Raw genomic sequence first — 15,154 nt, 5'->3', positions numbered from 1 at the left:
GAACTCTATCATTACAATGTGTTTTATATTGGCAAATTCGTAACGCAAATTTTCATATAAAAGTGATTGATAAAGGAATTTTTATTGCTTGTATCCATTATAATAAAGTCATTGTTCAATTTTCTAAAAGTACTGCCATTTTTTTCTACGTTAATTTTCAAGAATTCGGAAAGTTCTACGGTTGCAGAAAGTTATAGTGAATCACACCTGCCGCTGATCACCATGCAGTAGGTAACCATGGTCTTTTTTGGTGGGTTTTCGCCTTAAGAAAGTGCCTGGTTGGCTCATTGATGTCCAACCACCGTCCTGAACGTCTCCTGTTGTCGTAGAGGATCCACTTTTTATCTCACGTGTCGATCCGATCCAAAAAATGATTATTTTGGTTGCGCAGAAGCAAAGAAGAACAGATCTCGAAACGTGACATTTTCTGACGATCGTTGAAATCGTGGGACACCTACTTTTCGAGCTCTTTGACCTTTCCAATACGTTTTGAATCATCAAAAACCGTATTGGAGCTGACGTCCAGTTCTTTCGCCATTTGTAAAGGGTCAGTTTCCACCAGGGTCCTCAAATTACACCAGTCATTTAAGCTTAAATTAGGTAAGGTACTTGTATATTGACAAACCTACATATGGTAGGGTGTACGCAACTATTAAATTTCAAGGTCAATGGTCACAAAAATCGGTTTTTTGCGCTTTTTTTGTAAATATCTCATTTCCTATGGGTTTTTTGCTATTTGTTTTCATCATCAATATTGTAGAATACAAAATTTTCTACAAATTCTGTTTAAAAAAATTTTTCATACGGTGAACCATTTTCGAGATAGAGGACGGAGAGCGCGCGGTCACAGGATCACTTTAGGTTAACCGGTGCCTTCGGTCGAAAATGCGTGGATCCATTGTTACTCTTGCAAAGAATTACTGTCAGCAAACAATTTGAAAGTAATTTTGAAAAATGTCTTCAATATGAATTGACAACATGAGCCCAGTTGATTTTGTTCCCAATGAAAATAATGTGACGTTCATTATTGATGGCGGATTTCTTCTTCATCATGTTGTATGGAGCAGAGAAGATACTTTTTCTATTATTTTTGATAAATACATGAATTACTTACAAAGGCATTACAGTTCCAAAATAATTGTTGTATTTGACGGATATTCAGACTACAGTAAGAAAGTAAAAGCTATAGAGCAGCAGAGAAGAACTGCTGCACTTTCAAAAACGTATGAAGCCTGTTTCGATGAAACAATGGTTGTACCAGTTACTCAAGAAAAATTCTTATCAAATCGAATTCTTATTGTTCTTATTGTTGAAACTGCAATTGAAGAATCAAAGTCTAAAAAAACTGCAGTTATAATAGGACAAGATATTGATTTACTTGTCATTTTAATTGGGTGTGCACTGCTGTCTTACGAACAAGAAATTTTCTTTAAAAAAGTTGGGAAAGGAAATGTAAAAACGGAGATATACTCGACTAAAAGTTTTGATAATTATCCTCATCCCAAAACACATATTTTATTTCTGCACGCATTAAGTGGCTGTGACACAATTTCTGCGCTTTTTAAAAAGGGAAAAAATAATTTTTAAAAGTTTTTGAGAAACTGACAAATTTGGATGAACTAGCTGCAGCATTTGAGGAAGAAAACTGTTCGGCCCAGAGATTATTAGAGAGTGGGACTCAAACCTTATTGGCAGTCTATAATGCTCCGAAATCTGTGAAAAATCTCGATCATCTTCGTTATATGCATTACGTCAAGTCTACAAAACTTTAGTCCATTTTTTTTACTTTTAATGAAAATAAATGTATTGAATGATATTTTTCAATAAAAAGATTAATTCATAATTTATTTGTTTTTTTCATCATGTAAGAAGTTATTAATTAGTTTGAAATTCAAATATAATTGCTATATTTTCATTAACAATTCTGTAATTACATGGGCAGGTAAGTGTTGTTAAATAAATTAATATTGAATAAAAAGTGGATAGGTTAGGAAAAAAATTATAAAATATAATATAATAGTTTATGAAAATTGATAAATATTTATAATCATTGATTTATTGATAATTCATCAACTATATATGGCGCGTTTTCGACCGGAGGCCCCGGTTGACCTGAAGTGATCCTGTGACCGCGCGCTCTCCGCCCTCAATCTCGAAAACGGTTCACCGTATAAAAAAACTTTTTCAACAAAATTTGTAGAGAATTTTATATTCTACAATATTGATAATAAATACAAATAGCAAAAAACCCATAGGAAATGAGATATTTACAAAAAAAACGATTTTTGTGACCTTTGACCTTGAAATTTAATAGTTGCGTACACCCTACCATATGTAGGTTTTGAGACAACTTTCAGAGTGTCAATATACAAGTATTTACAGACTTACAGCTGGGTATCCCGAATTCCGAGGTGAACTTACTATAATGACTGGACTAAAATCCTCATTCTGGATTACTGTAGGGCGACCACTTTGGAAATCATCTTCGCGGCTAAAATCTTACAAACCAACGTTCATTAACACTATCATTGCCAAATGCCTGGTTGAGATACCAGCCAGTTCTGTTTGGACAACGCTATTATTTTTCCCATTCCCCACTTAATCCTTAGGCTTAGTGATCTGGAGTGTACTCCACGTCGACAATCTCTAAAATGGTCAATTCTCGTCCATTGGAAGAAAAAATTGAAGCGAATCCGAAAGGATTTTTAATGAACGTTTTCCTATTCGTCCTATCTGTAGAAAATATTTGAGGGAGCTTGTATCCGAATTCCCAACTACCGGTAGTGTACATAACAAAAAGCCCCCAGGTCATCCGTCCAATCCGGAAGAACAGCAAGTGCAAATAATTGGTGAGATGTTAATAAATCCTGAACAGTATCTCCACAATATTTGTTTTAGTGACGAATGTACATTTTTTTCAAACCAGCCAGTGTTCACAGACAAAATTGCCGTTATTGGAGTGACACCAACCCTCACGTTTTCCGGGAAACACATACCCAATATCCAGAAAAAATTAACGTATGGGCAGGAATATTGGAAACATATTGTAGGACCTCTATTTATTGATCAAAATTTACCAGGGGAACTGTATTTGAATATGCTGGAAACTACTGTTGACCCTCTCATCACTGAAACCGTTGAAGCTAATCCTAATGAATTCGATATGAATATTGTATTCCAACAAGATGGAGTACTACCACATCACTCCAGACAAGTAAGGAACTATTTGGATACTACTTTTCCCGGTTATTGGAATGGCCAGCCCGCTCGCCGGATTTGACTCCTTTGGACCTTTTTATGGGGCTATTTGAAGCAAAAGGTGTACGAAACTGAACCTCCTTCAATATTGGACCGACCTCAAGCTTATTACCTAATATTATGTAGTTTAATGTCAATGTATTCAGGCAATTATTAAAAGTCCCGTCATTTTGTAGTGGTTGAGGATATTGACATTCTAGGGTTTCGAAGCATTCGTCAGGAGCTTAAAAAAGATGTGTCGCAAGAACTTCCCGTTCCATTACATTTTTTTCCCAGATGGCGCCCAGTCGCCATCTTGGAAGTTTCATCTGTCAATTTCACTTCAAAATAAAATATTCATGCATTAATTTCATTATCCTAAATTTCAATTTTTTTCAGTTGACCCGTTCAAAAAATAAAAGGGGGGAGTGTATTAAAGAAAAGCTCTGTATACCACGACACAGTAGAATCAATACTCAATAAGGTATGGAGCTACAAAAACGGACAAAACTTTTGAAACAACCTAATATAATTTCTTTTTTGTAGACTAATTTCTTCGAGTGATTTCATCACTGTATTGAAAGACCTTCATTATCGCTTTATGAAATAAAATTTGGCGAATATTTTTAAATTATTCTATTAAATTATCCGATTTATGAACGATATGTAGTTGATGAAGACAATCAAATGCAGACAAAAATTGGAGCTAGCATACAACGTGGCCCAAATAGTCTCGAAATCTTTCTGAATAGATTGATAAATTACAATTCACAGTTGAACTTGAACATTTCTATTTGAATAACTGAAAAGAAACGTGGTTTCAGAAAAACTTTCATTGTTTGGTTCGTTCGTAGCTCACAAATCGAAGGTATTATGCGGGCTTTTAATTTGTCAACGGTGCATTGAACCATGCTAAACCAGCTAGTTCAATTGTAATACAATCCAGTCACGTCGTTTGCCGTGAGAAATAACATTGTTATTTTTCTCAATGACAGGTACTTTCCGGTTCCCAGAAAATCACCAGTTTGTCTTTCCATAATTTTTTACGGAAAATAATAATTGCAAAACAATTAAAGGTCTGTAGCGATTTAAAAAGTCGACGACCACTCTAACGATCGTAGAATACCTACTATACCCTCCAAAATATGTTGATTGCTTAATTTTCCCGAATAATTTTCAATGTTATTTAGGGATTCTCAAACATAAAATCGAAAACATCGAAGAAAATTTGCCGAAGTGTCCTTGTTGCAAAACATTTCGATTGATTTAACCTATATGATTCCTTCGAAGCGATGTATTGACAAGCAGCAAAAAGTTAATAAGTAAAAAATGATGTACCGATATCCGATCACTTAATACACACCTTATTCAGAAGAGGGTAGTATAGCAAAGGAAAAGTTAAGAAACCAACTTGACAAAATACTCTGGACTTGGATTTCGTCTAATTTGTCAGCTGGAGACTAATTCAAGTCTGAAAACTCAAACTCATCTCAAAACAAACTAAACAAGGGTTCCACGGCGGTATGCAAAACGAAGGTTCGACATCGACTGCCGAAGGAGAAATCGCTTTCTGTTTTACTCTGCAGCAACCACTGCAAGCAGGAAAGTAAAACACGTTTTGTTCATTAATCAATGTGTATATCTTCTTTAGGAAGGCAATCTTTATAAAATTGTGAAGATATGGTTCTCAGTAGTCGCGGTTATTAAAAACGTTGGAATAACCTCAAAGTTTGAAAATTAATTTTCACAAATACAAATCATGAAATTATAAAACAACAACAAAAATTAATTGGCGCGACTTCATTGGTTCCAGAGGCGCATTTGCTTTTTCAGCTGCAGGAAAACCCGGAAAAACCTGCAGCACCACATCATCTGAAGATCTTGATCTAACAATGTTATCCCTCTCGTAAAACAAAATGTAGGGTGTCTTCAGAGGCTACAATAAATTCAATACATCGCCAGAACACTTAGTGACACGACTATCGTCAAACTTGAACCAGTTAGTTCCGTCTTTGACCAAGGCGTAATAATGACCAGATTCAACGCCAGGACAACAGTGAACAATGACTGTTTCTGTTTTTCCCTTAATCAGCATGAAGATTCAGATGGAAGTGTTCATCTATTTCGAACCTTCGTAATAGTTTGGTGCTTCCGCCAGAGTTTGAGTCATGTTTGAAGATCATCAGTGTTATTATTATATTGACTGGTGCCGTAGCTATACTTGTTTTCTTATAACAGTCAGTTAGTTTGGCGCATGTTTAAATACAGTCGATCATCACCTGTTAAAATTTCATTTTCAGAGGATTTAACAATAAGATTTGCACGGACTGGTTATTAGTCATATTAGAAAACGCTAGTTGAAGTTCCAGAAATTCACATACGTTTTTGCTACTTCTTGAACATTTACTACAAAGTAAACAAGTGAGGATTTTTCCGGAATATTCGTTAGAGAGTATGGATGTGAACATTTCAGTTTGAAATATGAGAGCAGCTATGAGGGATCCGGTGTTCATTGTCTCAAGCATATCGTTAGCAGTTTAACTATTCATATTTGTCGCCAAACTGTTTTTATTGAAATGAATGATTCTAAATTATATCAAACACTGTTGATAACATATGCGACAATGCTTAAACAACAATTTACTGCATAGTCCAACTAACTAAAATACATAACACCGACAAAATAGTTGAGGCTTTAGCGGCCGAGATTTTCTTCAGTGTCACTATTTTTCGGGTTTGAAGGCCCTCGATGTTTTGGAATTTCTTCCTGACGTTTCATTGGTGAGAGCAGCTAGCTTCTTCAGAGGTTTTTACACACACTGAGAACCAATAATTTGAACTAATTTCTTACTTACTGTTATTTTTCGGTTCAGCGCAAGTGGGCTTATAACATGTTAACATTTTTTGGACAGTATTTGCTGGAAAATGACTTGAAGAATAGTGAAATGGTCAATATACGCTCTTTTTTCAAACGAGAAAAGAACAAAACGTTGGAAAATCAAGAAATATGTTTGATACTATCAGAAATTTGAATAACGTAGATCATCATTATGCATCAAATGATGACACATTTCATTATTAAAAAGGGTTTCTTTGGTTAAAGGGAAGTTGTCTTCACCCCCTTCCCAACCCCCTCCAAAAAGGCAATCTTCAAAAGTCGAACGAAGCCTCAATTTTTAACGATTCTTACTTAGCTAATGTTATGTGTCACTAATATCAGCGATTCCGTCCAATAAAATGTGTTTGTTTTGTATGTTTCTATAATGTATAAGACATTTTTTTACTTTTTTTACTTGAAATGCCATTTACTAGTGCTCATGTTATTCCAATCATCAAATCCCGATATTTACTTTTATGCAGTTTGGCTTATAGGAAATCAAATACTCGTATTAGATGGACCTGCGCTTGTCAGACATTTTCACTTTTCACGCTGTCTATCTTACTCCGTGTTGGATTTTATATTAAATAAGCCAACTCAAACCCCAGCAGGTATAACTCATTTCACGATAACATACTTCGAAGAGCGCTGGTTCTTCCTCTTTGTCATCGTCTACGGTCCACTGTCGACTTCTGCAAGGGTCATCGGTCCCACTTCAAGGCCATATTTCCGTAATCTCCACTGAATGTAGTTGCATTCACCTGGTGTGGAGAAAAATTTCACAAATTCAAAGATTTCTGGACTTTTGTGGAATTGATGTGAAATATTCATAAAGGGATGAGGAATTTGTCGACGTAAACCAATTCAATGATTTTCTATCTCTGATTGATCATGTCTAGTGTTTCTCATTAATAATGTCTGTGTCAATTTCTAACAGTTGGGCTGAAAATATACCATTTTATAGTACGATTTGCCTTTATCCTCACAATAGTCCTTAGTTTCGACGATTATATCTTCATCGGCGCAACATTTTTTTCCAGCGAGCATTCTCTTGAGGTTTGAGAAGAGGAAAAAGTCGCTGTGGGCCAGATCTGGAGAATATGTGGATGTGGAAGCAAGACGAAGTCCAATTCATGAAATTTTGCCATTGTTTTCATTGATTTGTGGCACTATGCATTATCTTTATGAATCAGCACTTTCTTTTTCTTCAGATGGGGACGTTTTTCCGCGATTTCGTCCAATGTAATAGTCGCTGTTGATGATTTTTCCCTTTTCAACATAGTCGATGAATATTAACTATACAATGCGCATCCCAAAATACTCATACCATCACCATGCCAGCCGACTATTGCGTCTTTGTACGCAGATACCCGACGGATAAACAACAATTAACCCAGCTAATGTCGCGCAGGAAACTGATATTCAGACGGTTCACTCCGTCTGAAATGACCCTCCCGGTACTGACGTGGAGCTAGTACTCCGAAACCTGTCGATCGGTGGTCATCTCGACCAAATGAAACTAATTTCAGCTTTTCATATATAGGAAGTTACTTGCGACGAATCTTCCAAATGGGAGACGTTGGACAGGTACCTGATGGTTTTACTTCAGCTTTTTGCGCAACATTAGCTGGATTAGTTGTTGTCTTTCCGTACCTACAAAATCGTAGGTTCACACGAGAGGCACGGGTGTGCTGTTTTCACCTGTACTTGAGCATATCATATGCACCTCTCCGGATTTTAATCAATCAATCAATCAAAATGTACTTCATTGTCGAAGATAAAATCTCATTGACAAAGTGTTACTATTCTAAGAAATATAAGATATACAAATTGACAGTGTTACTATTTAAACAAATATAAGATATACAAATAAATACTTACACATTTGTTACTCTTTGACAATATTTCTTATCACAGCAATGCAAGGCCGTAGCCAGGGGGGGGGTCAAGGGGGATTGATCCATTCATATTTTTATTCCTTTATGTGTGTACAAACTTTTAAAGATCTTGGCGACACTACCTGTTTCGACATGCATCCCTGAAAGGACTTTTTGTAAAGTAATTTTGTAAAAAGATGTTAATATTTCTGTAATGGTTTTCTAATGAATATATATTTTCATGTAACACAATTTTCTTTCTTTCGTTATTTTTATATTTCATGTTTTTCTACTGTTCCACCAAACCAAACCCCGCCCCCCCCGGAATTGTTTTCTGGCTACGGCCTTGCAGCAATGTGATTAAAATATAATGAAAAGTGAAATGATGCAACAATATCATTTCCGGATTGAATCAAAGTTGGTTTACGTTCTGTCTTCTTGTAATTTCCACCAAGAGGCTGCAAGCTTTTTATTTATTTATTGATTATCCGTTTGATATATAAGTATGTATAGGATTTGTCCAGCAATGAAGAACACGTGAAAACGTTGTCCGTATCAATATAAAAACACATAATATATAAAACACATTACAAAAGAAAACTATTTTATGATATAAAAAATTCGTCTAGGTTATAAAAACAATTATCAATTAAATACTTTTTCAGATTTCGTGTAAATTCATTAATTTTATTGAGCTCCTTAATGTCTTTCGGTAACTTATTAAAGATATTTGGGCCCATAATAAGGTGAATTAGAAGTAACCTAGCTAAGAAGCTAAATCCTTGATCTTCGTCTCCAAAACTCTTCCAGACAATTATTTATTGCATTTTATAACTTCCCTAGAATTGAAATACTATGAATATATTTCGTTTTCGTCAACAATACTTTCATCCTCATGACCTGCATAAGGTTTTTTCCACCTGTTTCTATTTTCATGAAGTTTATACAATGTATTTAAAAAATACACTCTTCAAAACAATTGAAGGATCACTACATTGTAATGATCATGTACAAGAATAAGTTTTATGATAAATATAATAATGTGACCTTTGTTAGTGAACAACTTTGATGAGAAACAACATAGGTTGTTTTTGTCTCTTGGCTTTGGATTAGTAGGTATAGATAATTCTTTTTGTATACATTGTATACAATTGAACTTATAAGATACAATTTACTCATTTTCTGTTGGTTGCCTCCTTTCTACAATGATGTCACTAGGGTTGTCACATGTATTGAAGGTGGTGTTTCTCAATGTCAGGTGGGTCAAATGTTAAGTGTAAGTTAATCAGTGGTTTCAAAATTTTGGAACCCCTACTAACTAGAGAGTGTCCATAGAAGGCCAGATCAAGGGCGGCGAATGTCCACTTCAGCCCAAGAGGACAGGTACTTACGTTCAAGTGTCCTCAGGCGCAGATTTTCAAACAGTCAGTGAGTTACAAAATATGCTGAGTCGAGCAATGGTGGATTGAGATCTAGAGGAGCAGTCCAGGTACCTCGGCTTTCGGCACGTCATAACAAATAAAGAATGCAGTTCGCTAGGAGACAAAGACGTTGGCAGCTAAGTCATTGGCGAATAGTACTCTTTTCTGATGAGTCTAAATTTACTCTTTTTGGTAATGATGGTCGGGCCAGAGTATACAGAAGAAGTGCTAAACGTTTTATTCTATGCTGTTTGTCTTCAAGGGTCCCATTTGGAGGAGGATAAATAATGGTGTGGGGTGGAATAACACTCAATGGTCGTGCAGACCTTGTAGTCATCCGCAACGGATCTTGACCTCCCAAAGGTATGTTAAAGACGTGTTGGATGTCCAGATACGTCACAGAGCAGAAACAGGACGACACAATTTCATTTTAATGAACGATGAGGCCCGTCCCCGTGCTGCAGGGATCGTGCGTCAGTACCTACAAGCCCACAATATCACCACTTTGGGGTGGCACGCCTGCAGCCCGGACCTGAATCCCATCGAAAATATCTGGGATCAAATGGAAAGAAGCATCCTAAGGCATCAAAATCAGACACCACTTTGGTTGAGAAGGTAATCGGGGGCGTTTGCCTCAAGAAAACCTCAGGAGGCTCATAAGAACCATGCCCCGGCGAATCCGAGCTGTGTTTTCTGTCCGAGGAGGAAACACAAGAAACTGAGCCATCAATTGTAAAACAAAAACAACTTTCTGTTTTTTGTTTTCATTTTGATTTCGGTAGTTCTTTAATTTTCTCACGTAAACCAAATACACTACAAAAAAATATTCAATAATTTAGAATTTGCATTGCCTTTCAAAATAATATAACATATAATAAGTTTTTTTACTATTTGAAAAAATTACGAACTCGTAAAGAAGTGTTCCTTTTATTGTTTTGAGGATTGTATTATGCCTATTGATTTCATTAGTTCATTTTTTCACCTTTCGAATTCGGAGTGGCATACTTTAAATTTACCAATATTGATTTTCCAAGATTTCGGTTGCCAAAAATTATTTACTTTTCAGGAAATTGGGCCTCGACTTAGTTCCAAGACAAGGGGCTCATATGGTAGAGCCCGACTCTATGTCAGTCGTGGAGTTGTACCATGTACACGTAGCCAGTGCTGAAAATACGCAAGGAGTATCTGTGAGTATCAAATATTATACAGGGTGTTCCAACAAAAACTTGAACCTCCCCCGTAAGTCAGAAACGGATGTGTAATCGAAAATTACAAAAACATGTCAGATTTTATTTCTAAGGGGGCTAATTCTGATATGGAAATCATACTCGAAACTTCACCCCCCTGCGGTCAGCAACTACCCCCCCTTTTTTCCAATGGCATGGGGGGTCGAGTGATATATCATTTGAAAGGTCTTTTGTTTCTCTATTACCACTGTAATTTTTTTCGAAATTGGTTCGGTCGTTATTGAGAAATTAAATATTGAACGTTTTATTTAAGAAAAAACAGAAAACTCACTGTCGCTAAATTTATTGAAGAAATCAACAAAAGAAATATCAATGGCAACACAATCAACAGGTAAAGTGTTCAAAATGACCTCAATCTAGTTCCAAACAATAATACAGTCTACTTTCGAAAGCGTTCCTTACATTATTGAAGATGTCCGGAGTCAGAAATCGGCATTCCCGAATAATTCTCTGTGGCAGGTCTCCTAGATTTGTAGAGTTTATGTAATTACTAGTCCATCATTAAGTAATTTAAAAAAAAACAGTTATATAAATCCACCCATAACGCTAGATAGAATAATATTCGGTAAGATAATATTAATAAATATAGTATTTGTATGTTGTTTCTTTCTATTTATCATTGTATTGGAGCTGCACCTATATTGAAATGTATTTTTAATAGCATGTCGTTTTCAAAATAAAATTTTTATTTTCAATTTTGAACTATATCTTCATTTTAATTTACAGCGCCGTCTAGTGGCGAGTTACAGAAAAATTGATAGCCTAAAAACCTTCTCTATGAAAAATTACTTATTCATGTCAAGTTTCATCACGATCGGTTGAGCGATGTAGCAGTTCATCACTTACCAACCAACCAACCAACCATCAAACATCTATTTTTATATAGTAGATTAGTAAACGTTTTGAAGTGGACGACACTGTCAGGTTTTTCTGAACTGGTAGTTTTTGTTGTATCTAGTTGTCGCAGAACAAAAAGTAAATAGTTGGCTACTGTCACTTCTTCACGAAATATTTTATTTCAGTCATCCTTGTTCACTGTGTTCCAACATGGTTTGTTCTACTGAAGAAAGAATAGAAATTGTTGCAACCTATTATCGAAATGATGAATGTGCTAAAGCTGCTGCAAGAATTTATAATACGAATTATCCAGACCACAACGTGAACCATCAATACATTAAACAGTTAATGGATAAGTTTCGAACCTCATCTTCTGTTCACAACAGAAAACATGAAGTATTCCGTCCTGTCAGAAATGACGGAGTTGAAGTTGCAGTTTTAGGACACGTACAAGTGGATAATCGACAATCTATCAGACAAGTAGCTAGAGCGTCTGCTGTATCAGCTACTTGTGTTTTTCGGATTTTGAAAGCCTACAAATTCCATCCTTTCAAAATAAGACCAGGTCAGGAATTAGACGAAGATGATCCTGATCGTCGATTTCAGTTTTGTGAGGTGTTCAGCGAGAAATTGACCAATAACCCAAACCTTATTCTACAATACATGTTTTTCAGATACAAGTTCTTTCATGTTGAATGATGAAGTGAATAGACATAATTGTCGTTACTGGAGCAATGTGAATCCTCATTTGGTGATGGAAGCACATTCACAAACTCCACAAAAATTGAATGTCTGGGCCGGCATTCTTGGTAATCATATTGTTGAACCATTCTTCATTGAACGTAATCTCAGTGGAGACACATACTTAAATATATTACAAGACTGTGTAGATTCTATGATTACACAAATTTCAGAAAATGATGACAATTTAGTAGAAAATGAAATAACATTTCAGCAGGATGGTGCACACCCACATTTTGGTGTTTGGGTGAGACAGTTTCTGGACGAACGTTTTCAACGTTTTTCAATGTGTTGGATCGGCAGAAGGAGTCCAGTGGAGTGGCCAGCTAGATCACCTGATCTCACACCGATGGAATTCTTTCTGTGGGGACACCTGAAGTCGAAAGTGTACTCTACTAAGCCTACAAATCTAGAAGACCTGCGACAGAGGTTCAGGAATGCCGATTGCTGACTCCGGACATCTTGAATAATGTACGGAATAATGTTCGAGAGTAGACTGTATTATTGTGTGGAACTAGGTGGAGATCATTTTGAACAATTCATCCGCTCATTTTGTTCTCGCTGATATTATTTGTAGTTGATTTCCTCATTCAAATTAACGACAGCAAATTTTCTGTTTTTTCTTAAATAAAACGTTTAACATTTAATTTCTCAATAACGAATGAACCAATTTCGAAAAAAAAATTACAGAGGTAATAGAGGGACAAAAGGCCTTTCAAATGATGTATCTCTCGACCCCCCATGCCATTAAAAAAAATAGGGGGGTAGTTGCTTAATGCAGGGGGGTGAAGTTTCGGGTATGATTTCCATATCAGAATTAGTCCTCTTAGAAATAGAAATTGACGTGTTCTTTGAAATTTTCGATTACACGTCCGTTTCTATTTATAGGGGGGTCAAGTTTTCGTAGGAACGTCCTGTATAGAAAACTCTTTAACAACTTTAGCAAATGATAAACGTTGTGAACAAAACAAAATTACATTTTATTGCAAGTATCGTTGAAAGTCAAAATTTACTCATCCTATAAACCTAATTATATTTCAGGCCAGAGGGACAATCAAGAAAAAAGAACAGAAGAAAACTCTCACCCATCATCTGTATTTTTGTATGAGAGATTTTGGTCACCACGTAGGCGAAGATACGGAAATATATTTTTCTTTATATGATGCTTGTAAACAAAAATTCCTCACGGAACGATTCCTAGTCAAAATTTCTAAAGACGGTTTCTCAAATTATGTGGAAAAATTACACAGCAATTGTACTGTTTTCACGGTAAGCAGAAATATGTTACTTTTTTGGGCTCATTTTTAGATAGTTTTTAGCAAACATTTGTAATCATTAGTTTTAATATTGAGTAGTGTATGTTTGATTGTTGTTTGAAATATAAAACTCTTGTTCTGTTCAATAACATTACAACAATTTGAAATGTACAAAGAAAGATGGGAAATTCAAAAACTGATATTGATCGAAGAAAAAGCCTTTCTAAAATAATTGCCTTTGTCTACGGATAATGAATAACATAACTTATATCTTCCTTATTTGTATAAATAAATATTCATTAGCCAAAACAGAAATATGATCGTTCATGAAATAAACTCTATACCTATACAACGGAATAAAGTGAAAAGTTTTGATATCAAATTCACCTTCATGAAGATTCATTCGTTTTGAATATTTGACAATCTTTGGATACTGTTATACAGGCCGTATTTTTTAGCTGATACCACTATTGCCATCTCGAAACCGTAGATCCTACAAGGACGGTTGAATGGTATTTTCGGTATTATCTATAAAATCATCAACGGTTTCCGACATATTTGCAAAAAACTGAAAATGACAGATTTTATTTTTTTGCTCTACCACCTCCATTTTCATTAATATCCAAAAATGACAAAGAAACTCTTTGCTGTATTTCATGTGCTTTATAATCTGGGTGAACTCATTTTTTAATGCAACGTTTCGTTCATTGAATTCCATCATCAATATATGTTTTTTAAATACGGACCTGTATATTTTTTTATACATTTTCGTAGTCATTATAATCATTTAACTTTTTTTATTCAATGAGAAATCAAATATCAAACTACTGTTGTAACACATAGTTAACAGTATCATTAACACATCACACTGAAAAAGACAGTTGCAAAAGAAAATGTAACGAAATAATAAATGATAGAAAATGAACACCATAACGGAATATCTCACGTTACATTTTTTAAGTTACCGTCTCACGCGATATCGCATCTAATGTTCAAATTGTCTTCCATCATTTCTTAAACAAATACTTGCTCTAGAAATAGTGTGCTTGTGGCAGTTTTCTTACATCTGTGGAGTGATAGCGATGCAGGCACTCCTTATTGAATCTTTCAATTCTTCAATATTTTCAAAATTTGTTCTGAATACTCGATCTTTTATGAAGCCCCACAATGAAAAATCTAGAAGAGAAAGGTCCGGTGAACGTGGTGGCCATTCAATAGGACCATTATTTCCTATCCACCTTCCTAGCGTACTTGTATTGAGGAAATCTCTGCAGATTCTCCTGCGATGTGTTTCAAAAAAAGTGGGGGCCAAGAATTTTATTATCAAGAACACCAAGCCATACGTTAACACCATATATCTCTTGAAAATTGGCAACTCTTTGTAAATATCCATTTTCTTGTCGCCAATGATAATGTATGTATGAACCACCCGTTATTGGTAAATGTACTTTCATCACACCACGATTTTTTTCTTGGCGAAATTTTCTAATGAGCCATCTACAAAAACTTCTCTCCTGTTGAAGTCCGTTAAACGCAAATGATGAACTTTCCTGACTCTTGAAGGCTTGAATTTATTTTTCTTCGAAATTTTTCCGTACACACGTAGTGGATATGGCCGAATTATGAGCAATCTCCCTCAGAGATACTTCCTTGTTCTCAT

At 35.4% G+C, this 15,154-nt stretch overlaps 1 protein-coding gene across 2 annotated transcripts in view; it reads left to right on the top strand.

The window, feature by feature from the left end:
- Positions 1 to 15,154, top strand: part of spg (dedicator of cytokinesis spg) — a 143,590-nt gene that overhangs the window by 63,379 nt on the left and 65,057 nt on the right. For both annotated transcript variants that reach the window (XM_074180282.1, XM_074180283.1), the window contains exons 4-5: positions 10,480 to 10,600; positions 13,280 to 13,507. In XM_074180282.1, the coding sequence (XP_074036383.1) occupies positions 10,480 to 10,600; positions 13,280 to 13,507 (349 nt within the window). The remainder of the gene's footprint in view (positions 1 to 10,479; positions 10,601 to 13,279; positions 13,508 to 15,154) is intronic.

Source organism: Leptinotarsa decemlineata, unplaced genomic scaffold (genome assembly GCF_025532065.1).
Source record: "Leptinotarsa decemlineata unplaced genomic scaffold, Ldec_3_MD MMD2_tig00026294_RagTag_RagTag, whole genome shotgun sequence".
Lineage (NCBI taxonomy): Eukaryota > Metazoa > Arthropoda > Insecta > Coleoptera > Chrysomelidae > Leptinotarsa > Leptinotarsa decemlineata.
This window is presented reverse-complemented; position numbering and strand designations above follow the sequence as displayed.